Source organism: Nicotiana tabacum, chromosome 1, assembly GCF_000715075.1.
Source record: "Nicotiana tabacum cultivar K326 chromosome 1, ASM71507v2, whole genome shotgun sequence".
Lineage (NCBI taxonomy): Eukaryota > Viridiplantae > Streptophyta > Magnoliopsida > Solanales > Solanaceae > Nicotiana > Nicotiana tabacum.
Window position 1 is genome coordinate 79,158,956 of NC_134080.1, and position 18,172 is coordinate 79,177,127.

An 18,172-nucleotide genomic window follows, 5' to 3' on the forward strand; every position below is an offset into this window, starting at 1 on the left:
ACCCTCTATATGCTGGTTTACGGTACAGAGGCTGTCATTCCCGCTGAGGTAGAAATTCCTTCCCTAAGGATCATACAAGAAGCTGACCTCGACGATGCATAGTGGGTAAAAAGTCGTTATGAGCAACTAGCCCTTATAGACAGAAAGAGAATGAATGCAGTCTGCCATGGTCAACTCTATCAGAACAGAATGTCTATAGCCTTCAACAAAAGAGTCAAGCCGAGACAGTTCACACCGGGGCAGCTGGTGTTAAAGAAAATTTTTCCGCATCAAGATGAAGCCAAAGGGAAGTTCTCTCCCAACTGGCAAGGTCCATACATGGTTCACCGGGTTTCGACAGGAGGAGCCCTCATACTTGCAGAAATAGACAGAGAAGTCTGGCCAAAGCCGATCAATTCAGATGTAGTCAAGCGTTACTATGTGTAATCTTAATGCTTTCCTTATATGATGTAAATTGAACTACGCCTGACCTGATTCCCGTTTAAGAGGGTATACGTAGGCAGCCCTATGGGTTCGGTCATAATTCAATAAAATTTTATTTCCCCCGTAATTAGAAACCGGGGCAGAATTTTGAGGAGGAGCCTCAAAATTCCGAAGTAATTTCAGCCAATCGCCCAGATCAACGGTCCAAACGCATCCTTTCCTTTTTAATTTCACCCGACCCCTAACCCTAGTCTCATAATTCAGAGACAGCCGCCCTCAAACTCTCTCATCTCCAAATTCTCTCTCAACTCACCCTAACCCTAATCGCCGTCACCGGCAAGAACCTTCTTCCTATGGTGTTTTCGCACCTTTTCTGACCACCTCTGGTCTCCTATACTTCATGGCTCTTCGACTTCATGAGTCCTTGAGAAGATATCAAGGAAAGCCAACCTGCTCTGGTTTGAAACTCGTTTACCAGCCTATCTCTGCCATTTTCGTTTGTAAGAAAGGACTTCCTCTTGTTTTTTCGTTTGAATCCATGAGTTTTTAACCGATTCTCTTCATCTCTACTATTTTCTGAAAACCCTAGTTCTCTACTGTTCAATTCTTCTTAGATCTTTATAGATCTAAGATTATTCGAGTATTATTAAGTGTTTTCCTTTAAAAATCTCTTGTTTTAACTAACTATTTCGATTTTAGTCATTCTTTTCTAAAACTAGGGTTTCTCGGAGTTCTTTTACGCATGTTCTAACTAATTTCGTTATGATTAAACCTTTTCCCTTGTTTGTTTTGACCGATTTTATGCTCTTACTGCTTTTAACTTGACTCTGTTAAAAGCCCTCTTTTTTTAAGATTTTCTTTACTTTGTTTCTATGAATGTTAGCATGATTTTCCTTACTTTGCTTCTATGAGGGTTAGCATGCTTTCTTTACTTCGTTTTCATGTGTTAGCCTGCTTACTTGAAGTCCTGTGATTACCCTGCTTCAAATATGTTTTCCTGAATCCCTAGCCTACTTATGTCGCTTCTGTGTGACTATGCTCACTTTGTTTGTTCATCTCTTGCATCTTTCTGTGACTATGCTTCGAATATGTTTTCTTGCTACGTCTGCGGACCTCCTCTATTTATATGTTGAAAGTGCAGAGTCATGACTCCCTTTTGATCGATTTTGGTTTCCTTAATTGATGGTGATTGAAAATTTTCTTTTAAAACCCAAAAAGCTTTGCCCCGTCTGTTAAGATGGCTAATTTCCTTACCATATTTGTTATGATACTTATTTCTACTGAGTTGTGTCCTTAATCAAGGCTTTATGAATTTGGTCCTAATCAACTACTCTATGCTACTGAATCTCGACTCCTACCTTTCCACTTAATTTGATTTGTTACTTGCCTTAATTAATTTTCCATTGCCTTGTCTGCATTGCTACTTAATTCTTACTGATTGTTTCCTTTGTTTAAAAACTTTCTGAACCTAGCCTTAAGTACCTGCTCTATACTGGTACTATTTTGAAATCTTTTCTTATTTGTTATACTCCAGCCGTGCATGATTTCTTTCCTTACTTTCCACCTGCTCTTTATCGTTTACACTGACTCCCTTAATTAAAGGGAGATTCGAACCAATTTTTTATACTGAGTTCTATAATTACAGAGGAATTGATTCTTGCCTTATTTTTAACCAGTTTTCAAACTACTATATAAATGACTCTCTTCTACAGTCTTAACACACTAACAATTAGTTAAAAGAACACATACACACATAAAAGTTTTCTCTTCTCAGCTACTTGTGCTAACTGCTTGTCTAGCCGGCTGAAAGCCAAGGCTAGACTGTGGAACTCTACTTGCTTTACTTTCTGCATTTTTGCTTCCTTAACTGGTATGTCTCTAGTTTAAATTTGAAACTCAACTTTATGTGTTCCATGCCTATACATCCATGATTGTTCTTGTACTAGTTATTCAATTTGTTTCTATGTTTGCTGTTTTTAAGCATGTCTAAATTCTGCCTTATGTTTAATCATCATATCAGACTTTACTTAGTTCTTTGATACTTGTCCGGCATGTTTACTTAGTTCCCTTACCCTCCCTTAACTAGTATGACCATGTAGTTACTTAGTCTTCTAGTACATTCTATTGGCCCTAATAGTATGTCAAATTTTGTTCAACAGAACTCTTGTCTTCAACATGATCCTGCTGCATTCTTCCCTATGTTTTAAATGTCTGTTACCATGACTGATTTGTTCAGTAGACTCATAGATGTTCTGTATATTTATTTTGTCAAATGTTTCCCTATTTATGTGGTTTCAATCCTATATGTTCCCAATCCCTTCACCCATGTTTGTAAGTTTGCTTGTCAAGTAAATCTGGGTATTCTATGGTTAATTGGGTTGTTTGCTGAGTATGCTTTTCTCAAAGAATGATTTCAAAACTGCTGCTCCTACTCCTAGCATTCTTCTCAAAACTAATAATTCCTAGTATCTTTAAAAACTATTTCTGAACCTTTTCACTTTTAAACTGCTTTACTAAGTCTTTCATCAAGCACTCTCACCTTACTCTTAGAACACTAAGTTCTGCCCCTTTTTTTGTGAGCCTTGCCTTGGGTCCCTTGAACTCCCTCTGAACTTGGACACACAAAAGTTGGCCTTTCCACACTGCACTTACTCTGTCCTGGATATGAAATATGGGTGTGAGCACTTCCCGGGATCCCTTAATGTCCTTAGGGAACTCTGACACACCCAGATATGAGAAAAGCTATGAAACAATCTTGGCACTTGAGGTGATTTATTACATAACTCAGAGAGGAAGTCTTAATCAGGTTCTGGAAATCTGGGCCTGTTTTCAGGCTCTCTATAGTGTAACTTTTATTTTTCTTATGTAATTCATTTCAGTACTGGTGTGTAATAATCTGTCGTAAACAAGTATTGGGACTAGCTAGTGAAAAGGGGAGGGTAGTTACATATTCTATCAACATCAATGGGTAGAAACCATGCCTTAGGTTTACATTTCCTATATGTGCATTATAATCCATGTGTAAGATCAACATATTCAAAGCATGTCATGCATTAGATACCATGTTCTTAGGTTTACTATTTCAGCATCTCATTTGACATCACTTTACCACTTAGAAATTCGGCATTAACATGAAATTGTTGCTCCTGTGCTTAGAAACCATGCTTTAAGAATTCTGTATATCCTGAAATCATTCTGCATTTTCATATGTGCATACCCTATTTTAGGATCTTATTCACATTCGCTCAGTTATACCTAACTAAACTACTGATGCATGAAAAGGGTATAAATCAGTCTCATGTTTGATTATCCTGTTTAAGTGAAACTGATCGCAATCCCTGCATGTCTTTGCAACATTTAGAACAGCATGTTTTAGGTATAACAACTTCCAAACTATTTCAATAATTCTGGTAACTGCTGCATATTATTTTATGCTTAGGCAAGTCTTAGGTAATCAACTTAAAATAAAATCAGGACCGTCTTTGTGATTATTGTTTGACTGTCAGCATGTTAAAAATCAGTAGGCAAACCTGATTAAGACTTCCTATTTGAGTTATGTTATAAATATGATTGTGTTGTTATCACTTAGATAACATGCTTAGGATCTGAATTCAGACCTTAATTGTGTATGAGTCATGTTGTTTATGTGTACTGTGTGTGGAGGTATATCTGAGCCTTTCATTTGTCTTCCATGCTCCCCCTTAATTGAAGTCCTACTTGTTTATTATAGGTCGCTTTATTATTTTACCTTTAAACTTGAGGGTCTGCCTAGACCCCCTTTTTATAGGATAGGAGTCCTAAATTCCTCCGGGACTGATAGGAATGGACGGGTAACAGCATGCAATAGGGGTCGAGACCAACCCTCGCTTTAAATACCTTCACGGGTGGGAAAAGAGTAGATATGGATATGATGACCGGTGCGTTAATACCACGTGTAGCCCCTCTTTAAGGAGTGTCATACCGGGTATTGCATTGATGTGATCTATATTATAAACAAACCTAGGACACCCCCCTCCCCCCTTTACGTTCACCAACATGCTTAGATTGTAATTCTTTTCAAAATCTCGTTTTTCACTAATTGTTTATTTTTCAAACACTTGTGTATTTAAACTTAAATCCCCTACTATTTGAGTCATACATGTTTATTCGCTACTTGTACAAATTCACAAAAACTATTTTGCCGGGAACCACACTAATGGATCCTGAGGGGTCCCTAACACCTTCCTCTTGTGATAATTTCAAGCCCTTACCCTGTCTTTGGTTATCAAACGTAGTTATAAATGAACCCTATAGGTGCCCTAATGCACCTTAAATCGTTAGGTGGCGACTCTTCAAAAATGCAAACTCCCTTCTCAAAAGGAAAGAGTTGTCCCAACCATAAATGTCATAAACCCGATTTCGCGAGAAAAAGGGGGCGCGACAGATACTATGATTGTGTTTTGGATAATATTTTTGTGGTGAAAGTTATGATGTAAACTATTAAAACTTGTTTTACTTCAATGCACCTTATGGGATGTAATGTAAAACTAGTCAATTGTGGGCCTTTTGAGCTCTAATATAATGTGTTATTTCTAGCTTTCCTTCTGTTTTTAATTCTGTGAAAAGATCAAACATATAGCAATGACAGTACACTTCCTAGCATTTGAAACACTTCCTAGCATTTGAACAACCGAAAATACACATTGAAACATATACTAATAATAAGCAGCATCTTTAAAATTTTCTTTTTCATCAATCCGGCCTCAAGTTCCATTTTATCCTTCTGTAAGCCAAGAATTATCACCTTCGATTGGTCAGGAAATTCCGGATCATACCACTGGAAAAATCCACAAGCCACATGATCCTTAGCCTGAAAATTTTAACAAAACCATTATAAATAAAAGCAAAATTTAGCCATATTATATCACATAAAATATGATGATTTGAAAGATGATTACCCCATAGTACTTGCATCCAAAAAAGGACTTCATGGGTGAGCATTTGTCGTTGATGTTATCAAAGAAGCAGGCTGCCCACAACCACAAAACACATTAAACCGCATGACTCTTATACAATGGGTGTTCTTCTTTCAAATTAATTTGGGTAACAATGAAGGATAGATAAAATGTGAAAGATAAAAAATAAAGTCAATAAACAGAAAGAGAATTTCAAATGGATTAAGATAAAAAAAGAGATAAAAAAAAGGGTGAAGAAATGGTGAAGAAAGGTGAAGAAATGGAGAAGAAAGGTGAAATAATGGAGAAGATTGTGTAATATAAAGAAAAAAGGATAAAATATAAGTTTTTTAAATAAATGGACTAATTAGCCATTATTCAAGCTATCAGGTGGGCCCCTTTTCATGTTGATTTTCACCGTTCACGCGCTCTTGCGCAACTGATTTCACACAATATGCCACATAAGCGATGGGGGGTTTTATTACGAAGGAGGATATAGTTCAGAGGGTTTTCGGGGCACTCGATAATTTAGGTAGGAAACTGAAAAAAATCATATAGTTTAGACGGATTTGAGGGTATTAATAAAATAATTAGTTTGAATTTATTTCCCATAGGATCCACAAAAAAAGAATTTTTCCATTTGCAAAGCTTAAGGTGAGAACTTTGAGTAATGGTGGAGATTTAATTCATCTCACCACACTCTTTTATTGTATAATGGAGCCAGTGAAATTAATAAATTTATGATGAAGTATATTATTCTCCTTATTATTAGATAATTGCTTTTTAGACTTTTGGTAAATAAAAAAAATTCATCAATTTAAATCTTTTTTCCAACATCTATTTAAACTTTTATTAGTAAAAGAATTAGGACTGTATTACTATATCATTTTTATTTTGTATCACTATATTATTTTTACTTTGTTCCTATTCAACCTCCTCCCAAATCCCCCGGGTCATCTAACTGAAGCCTGCCAAATTGCACTAGAAGTAGAAAATGCTTGTCCTTCGTCATTTGATTGCTTAATAATAATAAGTTTATATAACATCATCATTAAAAGCCAAATAAATATCAAAATTAGGGTTTTGTCAGTCCTATATAGAGGTGTCTAACGGGTCGGGTTAACCCGTAACCGGACTGGCCCAGACCGGTTAAAATCGGAATCGGACCGGCCCGGTACATAGGGGGCCGGGTGGGCTGGGTAGGAAGGGTACACGGGGTTGGTCCGTTTATTTTTCTGTAACTGTTAACCGGACCGGTCAAACCCGATCCACATGAACAGTGTTGTTTACCGGTTTAACCGGACCGGAACAACGGCTAATTCTTTTTTTTTTTTTTAATTTTTTGAAATCAGTGGGGCCCACTAACCGTTGGCAACGGTCACCCCTGGCAGGGATCCGTTGCCCAATGGGTTAATTGCATTAAGAGCCTCTTTTTTCTTTAAAATTTAACTTTTTTTTCAATTTACAAAATTAACCTTCTCTAAAACTATAAATACCCCTCCCCCTCTTCTTCATTTCTTCACTCAACTCTCATTTCTCAATCTCAATTTCTCTCATTCTCTCATTCTCCAATTTTCAAGACTTCAAGTTTTCAATTCATCTTCTAATTTTATTTGGCTCTTTTTTCTTGAATTTAATTTATCGTGTTTTATCATTCGGATTTTGAAGTTTGAACAATTGAACTTCAAAATTGAAATACATGCTTGACGTTTGTTCGTGGTAATATCGGAATTGCGTAATCAAGTGCTCAATTTATTGTCGAATTCGGTGCACTCCCTCCAATTCTTTCTCTTATTTACTATTTTAATTGCATATTTAATTTTAGCTTATACTTTAATTTTTACAATATGTTTAATGTTGCTAAAAGAGCGTGTAGAAAAGTTGCTGGTAGGGGAAATAAAAAAAGAGTTAGTCTTTCAGCATCTGGTAGTAATAGTAATACCCCATTTACACATGTTTCCGAAACATCGCCTAATGATAATATAGATTATGAACAATTACAAGAAGATTTTGGAATAGAAGATAATGAATTAGGAATGAAAGATGAGATGCCAACTACACCTACTAGTGCTAGAGCTGGTAGTGTTGGAGTTGCTACAAGGGGTAGTGGTCGTGGCACTAGTAGTAGACCACCTGTGGCTCCGACTACTAATCGTAAAAAAAGAAGTAAGGTTTGGAATTTTTTTGAAATAATTCAAGGTACTGACAGAGTTAAATGCAAACTTTGTAAAGATGATTTTAAACATTTGACCGGAGGAAATTTAGGGCGGACTGGGACGCTTAGTAGACATATGAGAATTGAACATCCCATAGAATGGGGCTCTGATGGTGATGGAAATCAAACAACTCTTAACCCTACTACTGGGGGAATTATGAAATATGATAAAATGAAGGATCGTGAGGAGTTAGCAAAAATGATTGCTTTGGGTTGTCTACCTTTTTCTTTTGCTTATTCATCATATCTTATTATGTATATTCAAAGGATTTACAATCCTTTATTTAAAGGTATTCCTAGAAGTACTTGCAGAGCTGATATCTTTAGACTTCATGGACAATATCAAACATACATACGTTATTTGTTTAGCCACCTTCCTTGTAGAGTTTGTCTAACTTCTGATATTGGTCATGCTGTTAATGGAAATGATTATTTGACAATTACATGTCATTGGATAGATGATACTACTTGTATGCAAAAACGTATTATCGCTTTTAGATATGATGAAGATCAGAGTCATACTGCTGCGTTTATAAGTAGTACTATTTGTGAAGTTGTTGAATTTTATAATCTCAAGCAAAAAGTATTGTGTATGTCTTTTGATAATGTTTCTAACAATAATGCCGCAATTTCAATATTAAAACTGCATTTGCAACCACCTCTTGATGAAATTTTTCATGTTAGGTGTGCATGTCATGTTTATAATTTAATTGTTAAAAGTGTCCTTGATTTATTTTCAACTGGGATTACTCATGTTAGAAAAGCAGTTGGTGTTATTCAAGGAAATAATAGACAATCTAGAATCAAGGAATTTAAGAATAAGTGTGTCCAGTATAACCTTAAACCCAGATTCATGCCAGACGAAATTGTTACTAGATGGAATTATACATATATATTTTTAAAATATTGCTACAAATATAGATTCTCAATAACTGAAGTTGCTAATGTGCATTGTACTGATCCAAACTGTATGTTAACAACTACTACTTGGGAGGTCATTAATGATGTTGTTAAATTTTTACATAAATTTTATACAGCTACTGTTGAGTTTTCTGGAGCATATTACCCTATTGTTACTATGGCTTTAGTACATATAGCTGAAATTTCTTTTCTACTCTTTGAATTTAACAAGAAAGAAAAATATAAGGATGTTGTGGAAAAATGCAAGCAAAATTCAAAAAATATTTCTTTCCAATTCCTCCAATTTACTTAATTGGTGCTGTTTTAAATCCTTCTATTAAGATGTCTGATTGTCACCAATTAATAAATGTTTTATATACTTATATGGAGATTGGACCAACTGAAACCCCATATTTATATAATTGTATGAACAAGCTAAATGAATATTTACAACAATTATATAATTATTATGCAAATGTAATTGATGATGATGCTCGTACTGTAGGCAATGTTAATCCCACTATGCACTGTACCACTTCTGCTACTGTGGATGATGAAGAATGCCTTGATAGTTTTAATATTTTTTCTACATTTTTTAACACTCAAACCAGTAGCATAAAAAAGAGCCTTGCACAAAGGAATTTTCACCGTTGGAATGGTGGCATGATAATGGAAAGTAATTTCCTGTTCTTTTCGCTATGGCTCGGGACGTGCTGAATGTGTCAATTTCAACTGTTGCATCAGAGAGTGCATTTAGCCAAGCAAAATAACAACTTGGAGACACCCGTCACTCATTGGGAAGCAATGCTTTGGAAGTTTTAGTATGTTTCATAGATTGGATTAGATCGGAACGAAAAAATCAAGGACGTGAAGATGTTGATAGCCCAAAAGACGAGGAACTTGGAGATATATTAACACATGGTAACCCATCCGAATTTAACACTCCAGAAGAAGGTCACTCAGTTCATATTGATTATGAAGAACTTACTAAGGCAATGCAAAACCTTTGAATTTACTCCTTTTTTTTGGTTAATTTACTTGTTGTTAAATGTAAACCTTTCAATTTGTAAGTTTGAATTATAAAATAAATGTAGCACTTGCAATTTATAAGTGCAATTTTTTTCCATCTTCCTTGTATTCTTTATATTAATACAAAGTATTAATATAACTTACAATAGTTATACAAAATACAAAAAAAAAAAATACAATAAACCCGGCCCGGCTCGACCCCCTCAACCTGTAACCCTTACGGTTTAATTTTTACCCGGATGAACCCGAACCCGTTAACCCGATAAGCCCCAACCCGTAATCGGCTCGGACCATAATTTGTAACTTGCAAGCCTATTATAAGGATAATGCATCCAGATTCCCTAGGGTCGTTTGGTAGGGTGCATAAGAATAATGCTGAATAGGGTGTATTAGTAATGCTGGTATTAGTTATGCTTGCATTAGTTATGTTGGTATTAGTTATGCTGACATATTTATTATCCATTATTTGGTTTGATGTATTAAAGCATTGCACAATTTCTAAAAGAATTACTTGTTTACAAAAATGCCCTCAAAACCAGTCCATCACTGTAACTTTTTAAAAAAGACATATTTTGAGAAATATTTTTATATGAAAAAGTTTTAAAAAATTATTTGATTTGTCTACATATATTGTAATATAGAACTAAATATTTATTTATAAAAAAAGGAATATGTTAAGTATTTATTTATTTACTAGAGCTATAATTTTATTTCTCACTACTTGGATTATTTTAAACTTGCATTTAATATAATAACTAGCATATTTTAATCAAGCATAAATTTTGAAGGATAATTTTATCTTTAACTAAACTAATGCATGCATTAAAACCCATTGCATTGCTAATATCATGGTTTTCTATGCATTAGTTATGCATAGGATAATAGCAAATAGAATATATAAGTAATGTTTGCATAACTAATGCATAGGTTCAAAATATCTACCAAACATGATATTATTAATACATAAAACTAATGCATGCATTATTTTATCTAATGCATCCTACCAAACGACCCCTTGATCCTATATAAACAAGAAGTAAATGTCAACGGCGGCCACGATTTCGCCACGCGAAATGCCAAATTGGGCTGCACAGTAACACCCGTGTTGTTTCCTACAGGGAAATACATGATAGTCGGTCTCCTACGCAAAAAAGCGCCTCCTTTTGACCTTTTCTTCTCCTTTCCCTTCCTTTCCCTTCCCTTCCCTTCCTTTCCCTACTAGTCTCTGTTTCTATTCTCTTCCTTTTTTAAAAAAAAAATCAATTTTTAATTGGAATATGACCAAAAATATTTACTATTTTTAAATTTGTTATCAATTTTAGATCAACCCATTCATTTAAATTTTTACAGAGATAGTAATAATATATCTTTGATTTTTTATTATTCTTTTCTTGATCCGTTCACTCTATGTTCTTGAATTTTTTTCCAGCTTAAGTTTGATTGTTTTTCGCAGATCAAAGAAAGTTTTGATTTTTATTTCTTGTTTCCTTTTCTTCTTGTATATTTACGAATTTGATCTTTACTTTTAATCAAGATTCAAAGAGTAGTATGTGCTCAAGTAACTCTTTATATATAAATCCAAAGCCCTGTAAGCATCTTGCAGATTACAAGGTGAAAAATGGTATGAGTGGGTATAGTTTGATCCAAGAATGTTTTAAGACAACCCCATATGGTAGGACCACATTAGAAATATCCAAATCAGAGCTACCTAGATGTAGTATTTGTAGTGGACATGAGGGTAGATTTTACATGTGTTTGATCTGTTCATCAGTGTTATGTTGTTTGTCACCTGAATCAAACCATGCCCTTTTGCATAGTCAGTGTAAAGCTGGGCATGAGATTTCAGTAGACATGGAAAGGGCTGAGCTTTATTGCTCAGTGTGTTGTGATCAGGTGTATGATCCTGATTTTGATAAGGTTGTGATGTGTAAACACATAATGGGGTTTCCTAGAACAGAAATTGGGGTTGTGGAGAGTGAGTTGAGGTTGAGCAAGAGGAGAAGGTTGAGTTTTGGGATGGATTTAGATTCAAAGAATATGAAGACGTTGTTTTTAAGGAGGGATCAGAAGTCGAAATCATGTTTTCCTTTAGTATTAAGGGGTTTGAACAATTTGGGGAATACTTGTTTCATGAACTCTGTGTTGCAAGTGTTACTTCATGCACCCCCTTTGAGAAATTACTTCCTTAGCGATAGGCATAACCGAGATATTTGCAGAAAGATGTCGTCGGATCGGTTGTGCCTGCCTTGTGATATTGACCTTATCTTCTCAGCTGTCTTTTCTGGTGATCGGACCCCTTATAGTCCAGCTCGGTTTCTTTACAGGTCTGTAAGTGTTAAAAGGATTTATCTCCTGTCATTATCTCTTAATTGCTTTTTATCTGTGCTCACCATTTAATGTATTGATACTGGATATTTGATTATAACATGGCCTGCAAAATTGTAAATAATGTTTACAATTTTTAGCGCTAACTGCATAGGTTTTCACTTTGAAGTTTTTGGATAAACAAGATTTGGTGCATTACCGCTAAAATCAGACAATAAGCAAGATTGCTATTCTCTTATCGTGATAAAATAAATCTGTTGAAATTTTCTCTATGCTGCTATGTCCACCTAAGATATCATCATTTGTTTAATTTAGATTGGATGCTTAAACGTGGAAAATGTTAACTTTTATTGGACGTTGACATGTTGAAAACTTATGTAGTGATTCTTTTAATTGAAATGTTGTTTATTTTTGCAGTTGGTGGCAGCATTCAGAAAATCTTGCTACCTACGAGCAGCAGGATGCTCATGAGTTCTTCATTTCAGTTATGGACAGGATCCATGATAAAGAGGGGAAAGCTAGTTTGGCAACCAAAGGTATCTTTTGCTGAGAATGGCTGGTATTCTTCTTGTTTATGTAGGACATTATGCTACGCAGTGAGTAAATATAGTACAGATCTTGTCTATGTACATGCGCAATTTCCTTTCTGGGATATCAATTTTGGCCTGTACTTCCATTTGCTGTCAATGCATTGATCAGAAGAGGGATGATTCATATATAACCTTGAGAACTGAAGATTTGTGGCTTCCTCTAGTTCTTTTTCTCTGATAAAAATAACATTTCTTAAACAGATAATGGAGATTGCCAGTGTATTGCTCATAGGACTTTCTATGGGCTCTTGAGATCTGATGTCACATGTACATCGTGCGGATTCACTTCAACAACTCATGATCCTTGTATGGACATTTCTCTTGACTTGAATAGCTGCAACTCCAGCCCAAAGGATTTTGCTAATAAGTCGAGTAAGCCAAATGAATCTCTTGTAGGTTGCTTGGACCTCTTCACACGACCAGAAAAGTTGGGATCTGATCAGAAACTGTATTGTGAAAATTGTCAGGAAAAGCAAGATGCATTGAAACAAATGTCCATCAAGAAGCTTCCGCTGGTGCTATCTTTTCATATAAAACGCTTTGAACATTCTCCCACCCGAAAAATGTCCAGAAAGATTGACCGCCACCTGCAATTTCCTTTTTCTTTAGACATGAAACCATATTTATCATCTTCAATTGTACGAAAGAGATACGGGAACAGAATCTTTTCATTCGACGGTGATGAATCAGATATTTCTACGGAATTTGAAATTTTCGCTGTGGTCACACATTCAGGGATGTTAGAATCAGGTCACTATGTGACTTATTTGCGTTTGAGAAACCAATGGTACAAATGCGACGATGCATGGATTACTGAAGTCGATGAAGAAGTTGTCAGGGCCTCACAATGCTATCTGATGTACTATGTACAAAAGATGCTTTACCACAAGAGTTGTGAGGATGTTAGCTGCCAACCAATGTCACTTCGAGCTGACACATTTGTTCCTATAGCTGGTTGCTGCTAGAACTGCAGTTTGTGCTCGGGTGCAATTCTGGCGGGAAAGGTATTGGGGGGCTGTGACCATGATGGTAGTCCACGGGCTCTCCACCAGCCAAGCTGTCCTGGTTCAAGGGATGATATGCCGAAAATTGTATGGTAATATGATTCGGAATTTGGGTTGCGAGATAGAATGCTGAAACCTTTAGGGGGGATCTCTTGGTGAGGACTCTTACAAAGATGGAACCACCAACTTGGTGGCATCTTTGGTTCAAGCATTAATTTACTTGTTGAGGCCATAGAAGGAGCCCTATGAATGTACAGTAACTTAACAATGTCAGGGGCATCTTCTTCTCTTTGGTTCATTTAATCTCTTCAAGATTCCTATTGATTTTTCATTGTTGGGTTCTTTAGAGGGATCTCTCTTAGTCCTGTTGGTTTGTTTGAGATTGAATTATACCATATAACTTGATTTTATCAGTCAAGAGGATACTTTACATGAATAGTTTCAAGAATTTCTTTTGTAGGATGATTGGTTTTTGTAAATGTCAAAAGAGTTATGGTAGGGCTCGTGTCAGAGAGTTATGGTACCTCCTTTAATTTAAGGCTAAAAATGAGCTGCTTATTGTTAGTTCGAAATTTCAAGAAATGACTGTTTATGATTGAAAATTTTATGTTTTTACTCACAAGCGAAAAGATCATCTAAACATATCAATAATGGTTTTATTGAACTGTCCTAATATAACAAGATCATAAATGATGCCTCATTCATCTTTCGCATGAAATAAAAAACCTCGTCGAATTAAATTTTCAAGGGGTTTTAATTTTGAAATATCCATATTCGAACTTGTTACTCTTTTTTTTTCAAGATAATTATCAATCAACCGTTTTTGAAGATAATTAGATTTTCAATGGGCAGGAATGACAGGTAAATAGAAAAAATGTTTTACAATAAATTAACTAGTTAAAGTAAGGTTTGAATATTAAGAGTAGGCAAAATATATAAAGAGACACTTAAAGTTGACCCCATATGTTTATCTCACACCCTAACTTACGAAGTGACCATATAGAACACTTTAACTTGACACAGGCAAAATGTTTGATTTACACACAACTTTGGGCACGTGAAAGCTCTTAAAATTATATTTTTGTTTTATTTTTTCGTGTGGGGCCCACTTTCTTCATCCTTAATCAAGCAATAACGAGCACCACCCTTCTGCCACCATAGCCGCCGCCACCTTGGCAGCCGACCTTCCTATCTCCATCATTTTCAGATCCAATTTTCATCGGCCAAAAGATGTAGCCAAAGAACATTCTCTTCACCATCTTTCATCGCCATCGTCCTCCATATTTTCTCCATGAGCCCACTCGCAAACCACTAAAAATGTCGTGAACCACCACCATCTTCTCCGACCTATCACCAAAAATTTTAGTTTCTTCCTCCATTAACCCCACTTCTCCAAGCACCAATAGCGTCATGTATTACCACCAAAACGCTTTTACTCCACCATAACACAAAATACCATATTAGCTCCAAAGTTATCCTCCAGTCCAGTCATCAAAACCATGATTTTTTTCAAAAAATCCAAAGCACCACCACGGTTGTTGTTTTATCTAATTTGCAGAGAAACATTTGAGGTCATTTCTTGTTTTTAATTTCTATTTTGTTTGTATTTGTGATATAAAAGTGTTTGGGTTTGTGATAATTAAATTTTTAATCCACATAAAAAGATTAAATATTTTTTAATAGAAATTGATAGGTTACAAGTACCTTCGGCATAAGTACTTTACTTATCATCAAACTTATCATCCAGAATCAAATAAGGAACCTGTTACACATTTACAAGACCTTGAGATCACAAAGTTCCAGGTTGGAATCCAGCGTGGGATATAACTCAACTCTTAAGAGTGGAAGGAACAGCTTAGGGAACAGGTCCCTACCAGTTCCCGAGGAGACTGTATGAAGTCAACTCTCCAGTAGGAAAGTTGCTGCATGCACACGCTACTGCACAGGAACAGTGCAGCAATCAACTTTCTGTGGAAGCCTTTTTACCTATCTTGCTTACATCATTGTAAGTGATGTTACACATGTATAAATACAATCAAGGAGGGTAAAACAACTTACTTCATGAGAGAACTAGATAAAGGACCTGAAGCATGTCTGGTATAATCATTCAGGTTAATCGACTCAAGATAATCTGGGCAGTGTGCCTTTAGATTCACAAAAACCAGATTAGGGACCTGATCCCTTGGTGTTCCCCTGACAAAAGTATAAGTCAACTATACAACTGAAAAACAACTACAGAAAGTGACTGTCTGCAACTGTACACGCGACAGTGCATCAGTCACTTCCCATTGGGAAGAGGCATGTACTAACCAAGAATTGACATCACCATTGTGAATTGACATTGTCACACCTCCTTTTTCTACCCCGGAAAGGATATAAAGGAGTTTTTCAATTTAAGTGACAATCGAAACGGGATTATTTATATTAAATTTAGAGTCACCACTTGGGATAATTTATGGTGTCCCAAGTCACCGGTTTAAAATCCCGAATCGAGGAAGTTTGACTCTTATCTATGGTCTACGAACACAAAAATTCGGGTAAGAAATTCTGTTAATCCGGGAGAAGGTGTTAGGCATTTCTGGATTCCGTGGTTTTAGCACAGTCGCTCAACTATTGTTATTGGACTAATTATCTGATTAATTACATATTTTACACCTACGTGCATTTTTAACTTTTTAGCCGCTTTTAATATTTCAGGAAAATTCAAGGTTATTTAAAACACATCGTAAGCCACGCTACATGAAATGCACCTGCTGTTCATGACACGTTCTATTTAACCTTGTTAGAAATTAGAATCGGGTCACATGAAATGTACACCCGGATTTTAATAATTACAAATCACAACTATGCCACGAAACCGTACTTGTAGCCATGAAAATTGTTTAATTAACGTGCCTAAAGCAAACTACGAGATTCATTTTTAGCAACCAAGTTATAATATTTGTGAGGGCCACGTGTGGTCTAAATGTGGATGGCACACCTCGATCCATTTTTCCTTAAGAAATTATACTTAACTAAAGTCACCTAAAGATGCTTTGGTTTTATCTAAATTAAGTTCTATCTAGAGTTAATCTAAACAAACCTACATGGAGGTATTATATTTAAAATTTAACTGTTTGGGGCAAAGTTCCAGGCTTGCAATAAGCCCAGAAGCAACCATGAATTCTAAAAGGAAAAATGGGCTCAAGAGGAGGCCCGGGACTGAAACGGAATCGGCAAGAGGCATTTGGGCATAATTGGGCCAACTACAAAGCCCAGTTGTACGACTTATTGCAATTACTTGAAGCACATTTTATTACGTGAACATCTTGAAATCAAACCATGTATTAAACAAAAATATATAAGACAAGAAGAAAAAATATGATCAATCAGCATAAGGCTTAAGTGCCCCAGCTTGAGACTGGGCCGCCTCGATTTGGGGCCCATGTCAAGCCTCATTCGAAGCTCAACCAGTCTTTTACCCTATTACAGCCCAAGTACTTGCAAAGTTTAACTAGATGTAAAAACACATTTTAATGCCAAATCACATTACTATACTGAGGATACACCACTTAACATTATAACAGCCTATACCTAATTTATTTCATTATCAAACATAATAGAATTCATAACTTTAACCAAACATCAACATGATTTCAAAAACAAAGGGTTTACTAACAAGGATTCATTCTTGTCTAATCCTAACCACCTAAACATGAGTATTTACAGAATTCATAGTAAGCATGCTAAAAAAAATTCAGTTGCCTAAACTCATATGGCAACCTCACAAGCCATAGTTTAGTACAGTCCAAAATTACAACTGGAACATTGATGCTGATTTAAACCTCGAATCCTTGAACCTCAAGAAACATACTAGAAAGCAGAACATTTAGTCTAAACTGAAGCAAATAATTACAGCAACCAATAGATAACAGTTATCAGATGAAAAAGAAGATCTGAAGGTCCATCTTAAGCCAGACATATCAAAACTTCAATTGTCATTTCAGGGCTCAATGATGATACCTGAATACAGCAATAGAAGAAAAAGAAAATTCTGAAGTCGGGCAAATGAACAATAGCAGGAGATCAGCAGCAGAACGGTAGTGATAATCGAACAAAGAACAACTTCAAATAACTAGTTATTTTCAGGTTGAAAACTCAGGAATCCTCATGACCAACCTTTAAGTTCTAAGAGGAAAATCAGAAAGTAATTCGAGTCCCTTTTTAGTGTTTTTCAGTCCTCAAAATCTATATCAGTGTGTGTGTTTTCAGAACTTTGATGCAGATAATAATGCTCTAAAATCTGTGTGTGTATGAAAGAAAAGGGCACTACTTATAGGCCTCAAAGGCCATGTGCTCAAGACCCAAATCGGGAAAATATTCCCCATCCTGAAAAAGGCATCTTTTTAACCACCTGGGACAGCTAACCGTCCCTTATTGGCTCAGCATATTTATGCTAACCAAATAGGGACAGTTGTCCCCTATTCTAGAAGCTTTTTGTACTAGCCTTATCCAAAAACTTGCTTCATACCCTTCCTAGACTATTTTCATTTATTCTATTGAACCCCCCTAAACTTCCATTTGTTCATGAATTAGACCTAACAAACAAAGACCAAGATTGGCACAACTTCACAGATTGAAAGGACCAAACATTTATGCAATTAGCCATTAAATTAACCCTAAACCTAAATAAATTTATCATTAAGATGAAATCAGAAATGACACAACACTTAAACATTTGAAACTAACATTAACATGAATTAACCAATGAAT

The 18,172-nt window shown here is 35.7% G+C and overlaps 1 protein-coding gene across 1 annotated transcript; it reads left to right on the plus strand.

Moving 5' to 3' along the window:
* Nucleotides 1-10,556: 10,556 nt before the first annotated feature.
* Nucleotides 10,557-13,882, plus strand: LOC107762214 (ubiquitin C-terminal hydrolase 22-like). The gene is made up of 3 exons (XM_016580555.2): nucleotides 10,557-11,825; nucleotides 12,244-12,362; nucleotides 12,618-13,882. The coding sequence occupies exons 1-3, from the start codon at nucleotides 11,050-11,052 to the stop codon at nucleotides 13,379-13,381; spliced, it is 1,659 nt and encodes a 552-aa protein (XP_016436041.1). The 5' UTR covers nucleotides 10,557-11,049; the 3' UTR covers nucleotides 13,382-13,882.
* The last annotated feature ends 4,290 nt before the right edge of the window (nucleotides 13,883-18,172 follow it).

Coding starts and splice junctions, on each gene's coding strand:
- LOC107762214 (XM_016580555.2), top strand. CDS start 11,050: ATGTGCTCAAGTAACTCTTTATATATAAATCCAAAGCCCTGTAAGCAT. Junction 11,826..12,243: donor CCAGCTCGGTTTCTTTACAG/GTCTGTAAGTGT, acceptor TTATTTTTGCAG/TTGGTGGCAGCATTCAGAAA. Junction 12,363..12,617: donor AGCTAGTTTGGCAACCAAAG/GTATCTTTTGCT, acceptor TTTCTTAAACAG/ATAATGGAGATTGCCAGTGT.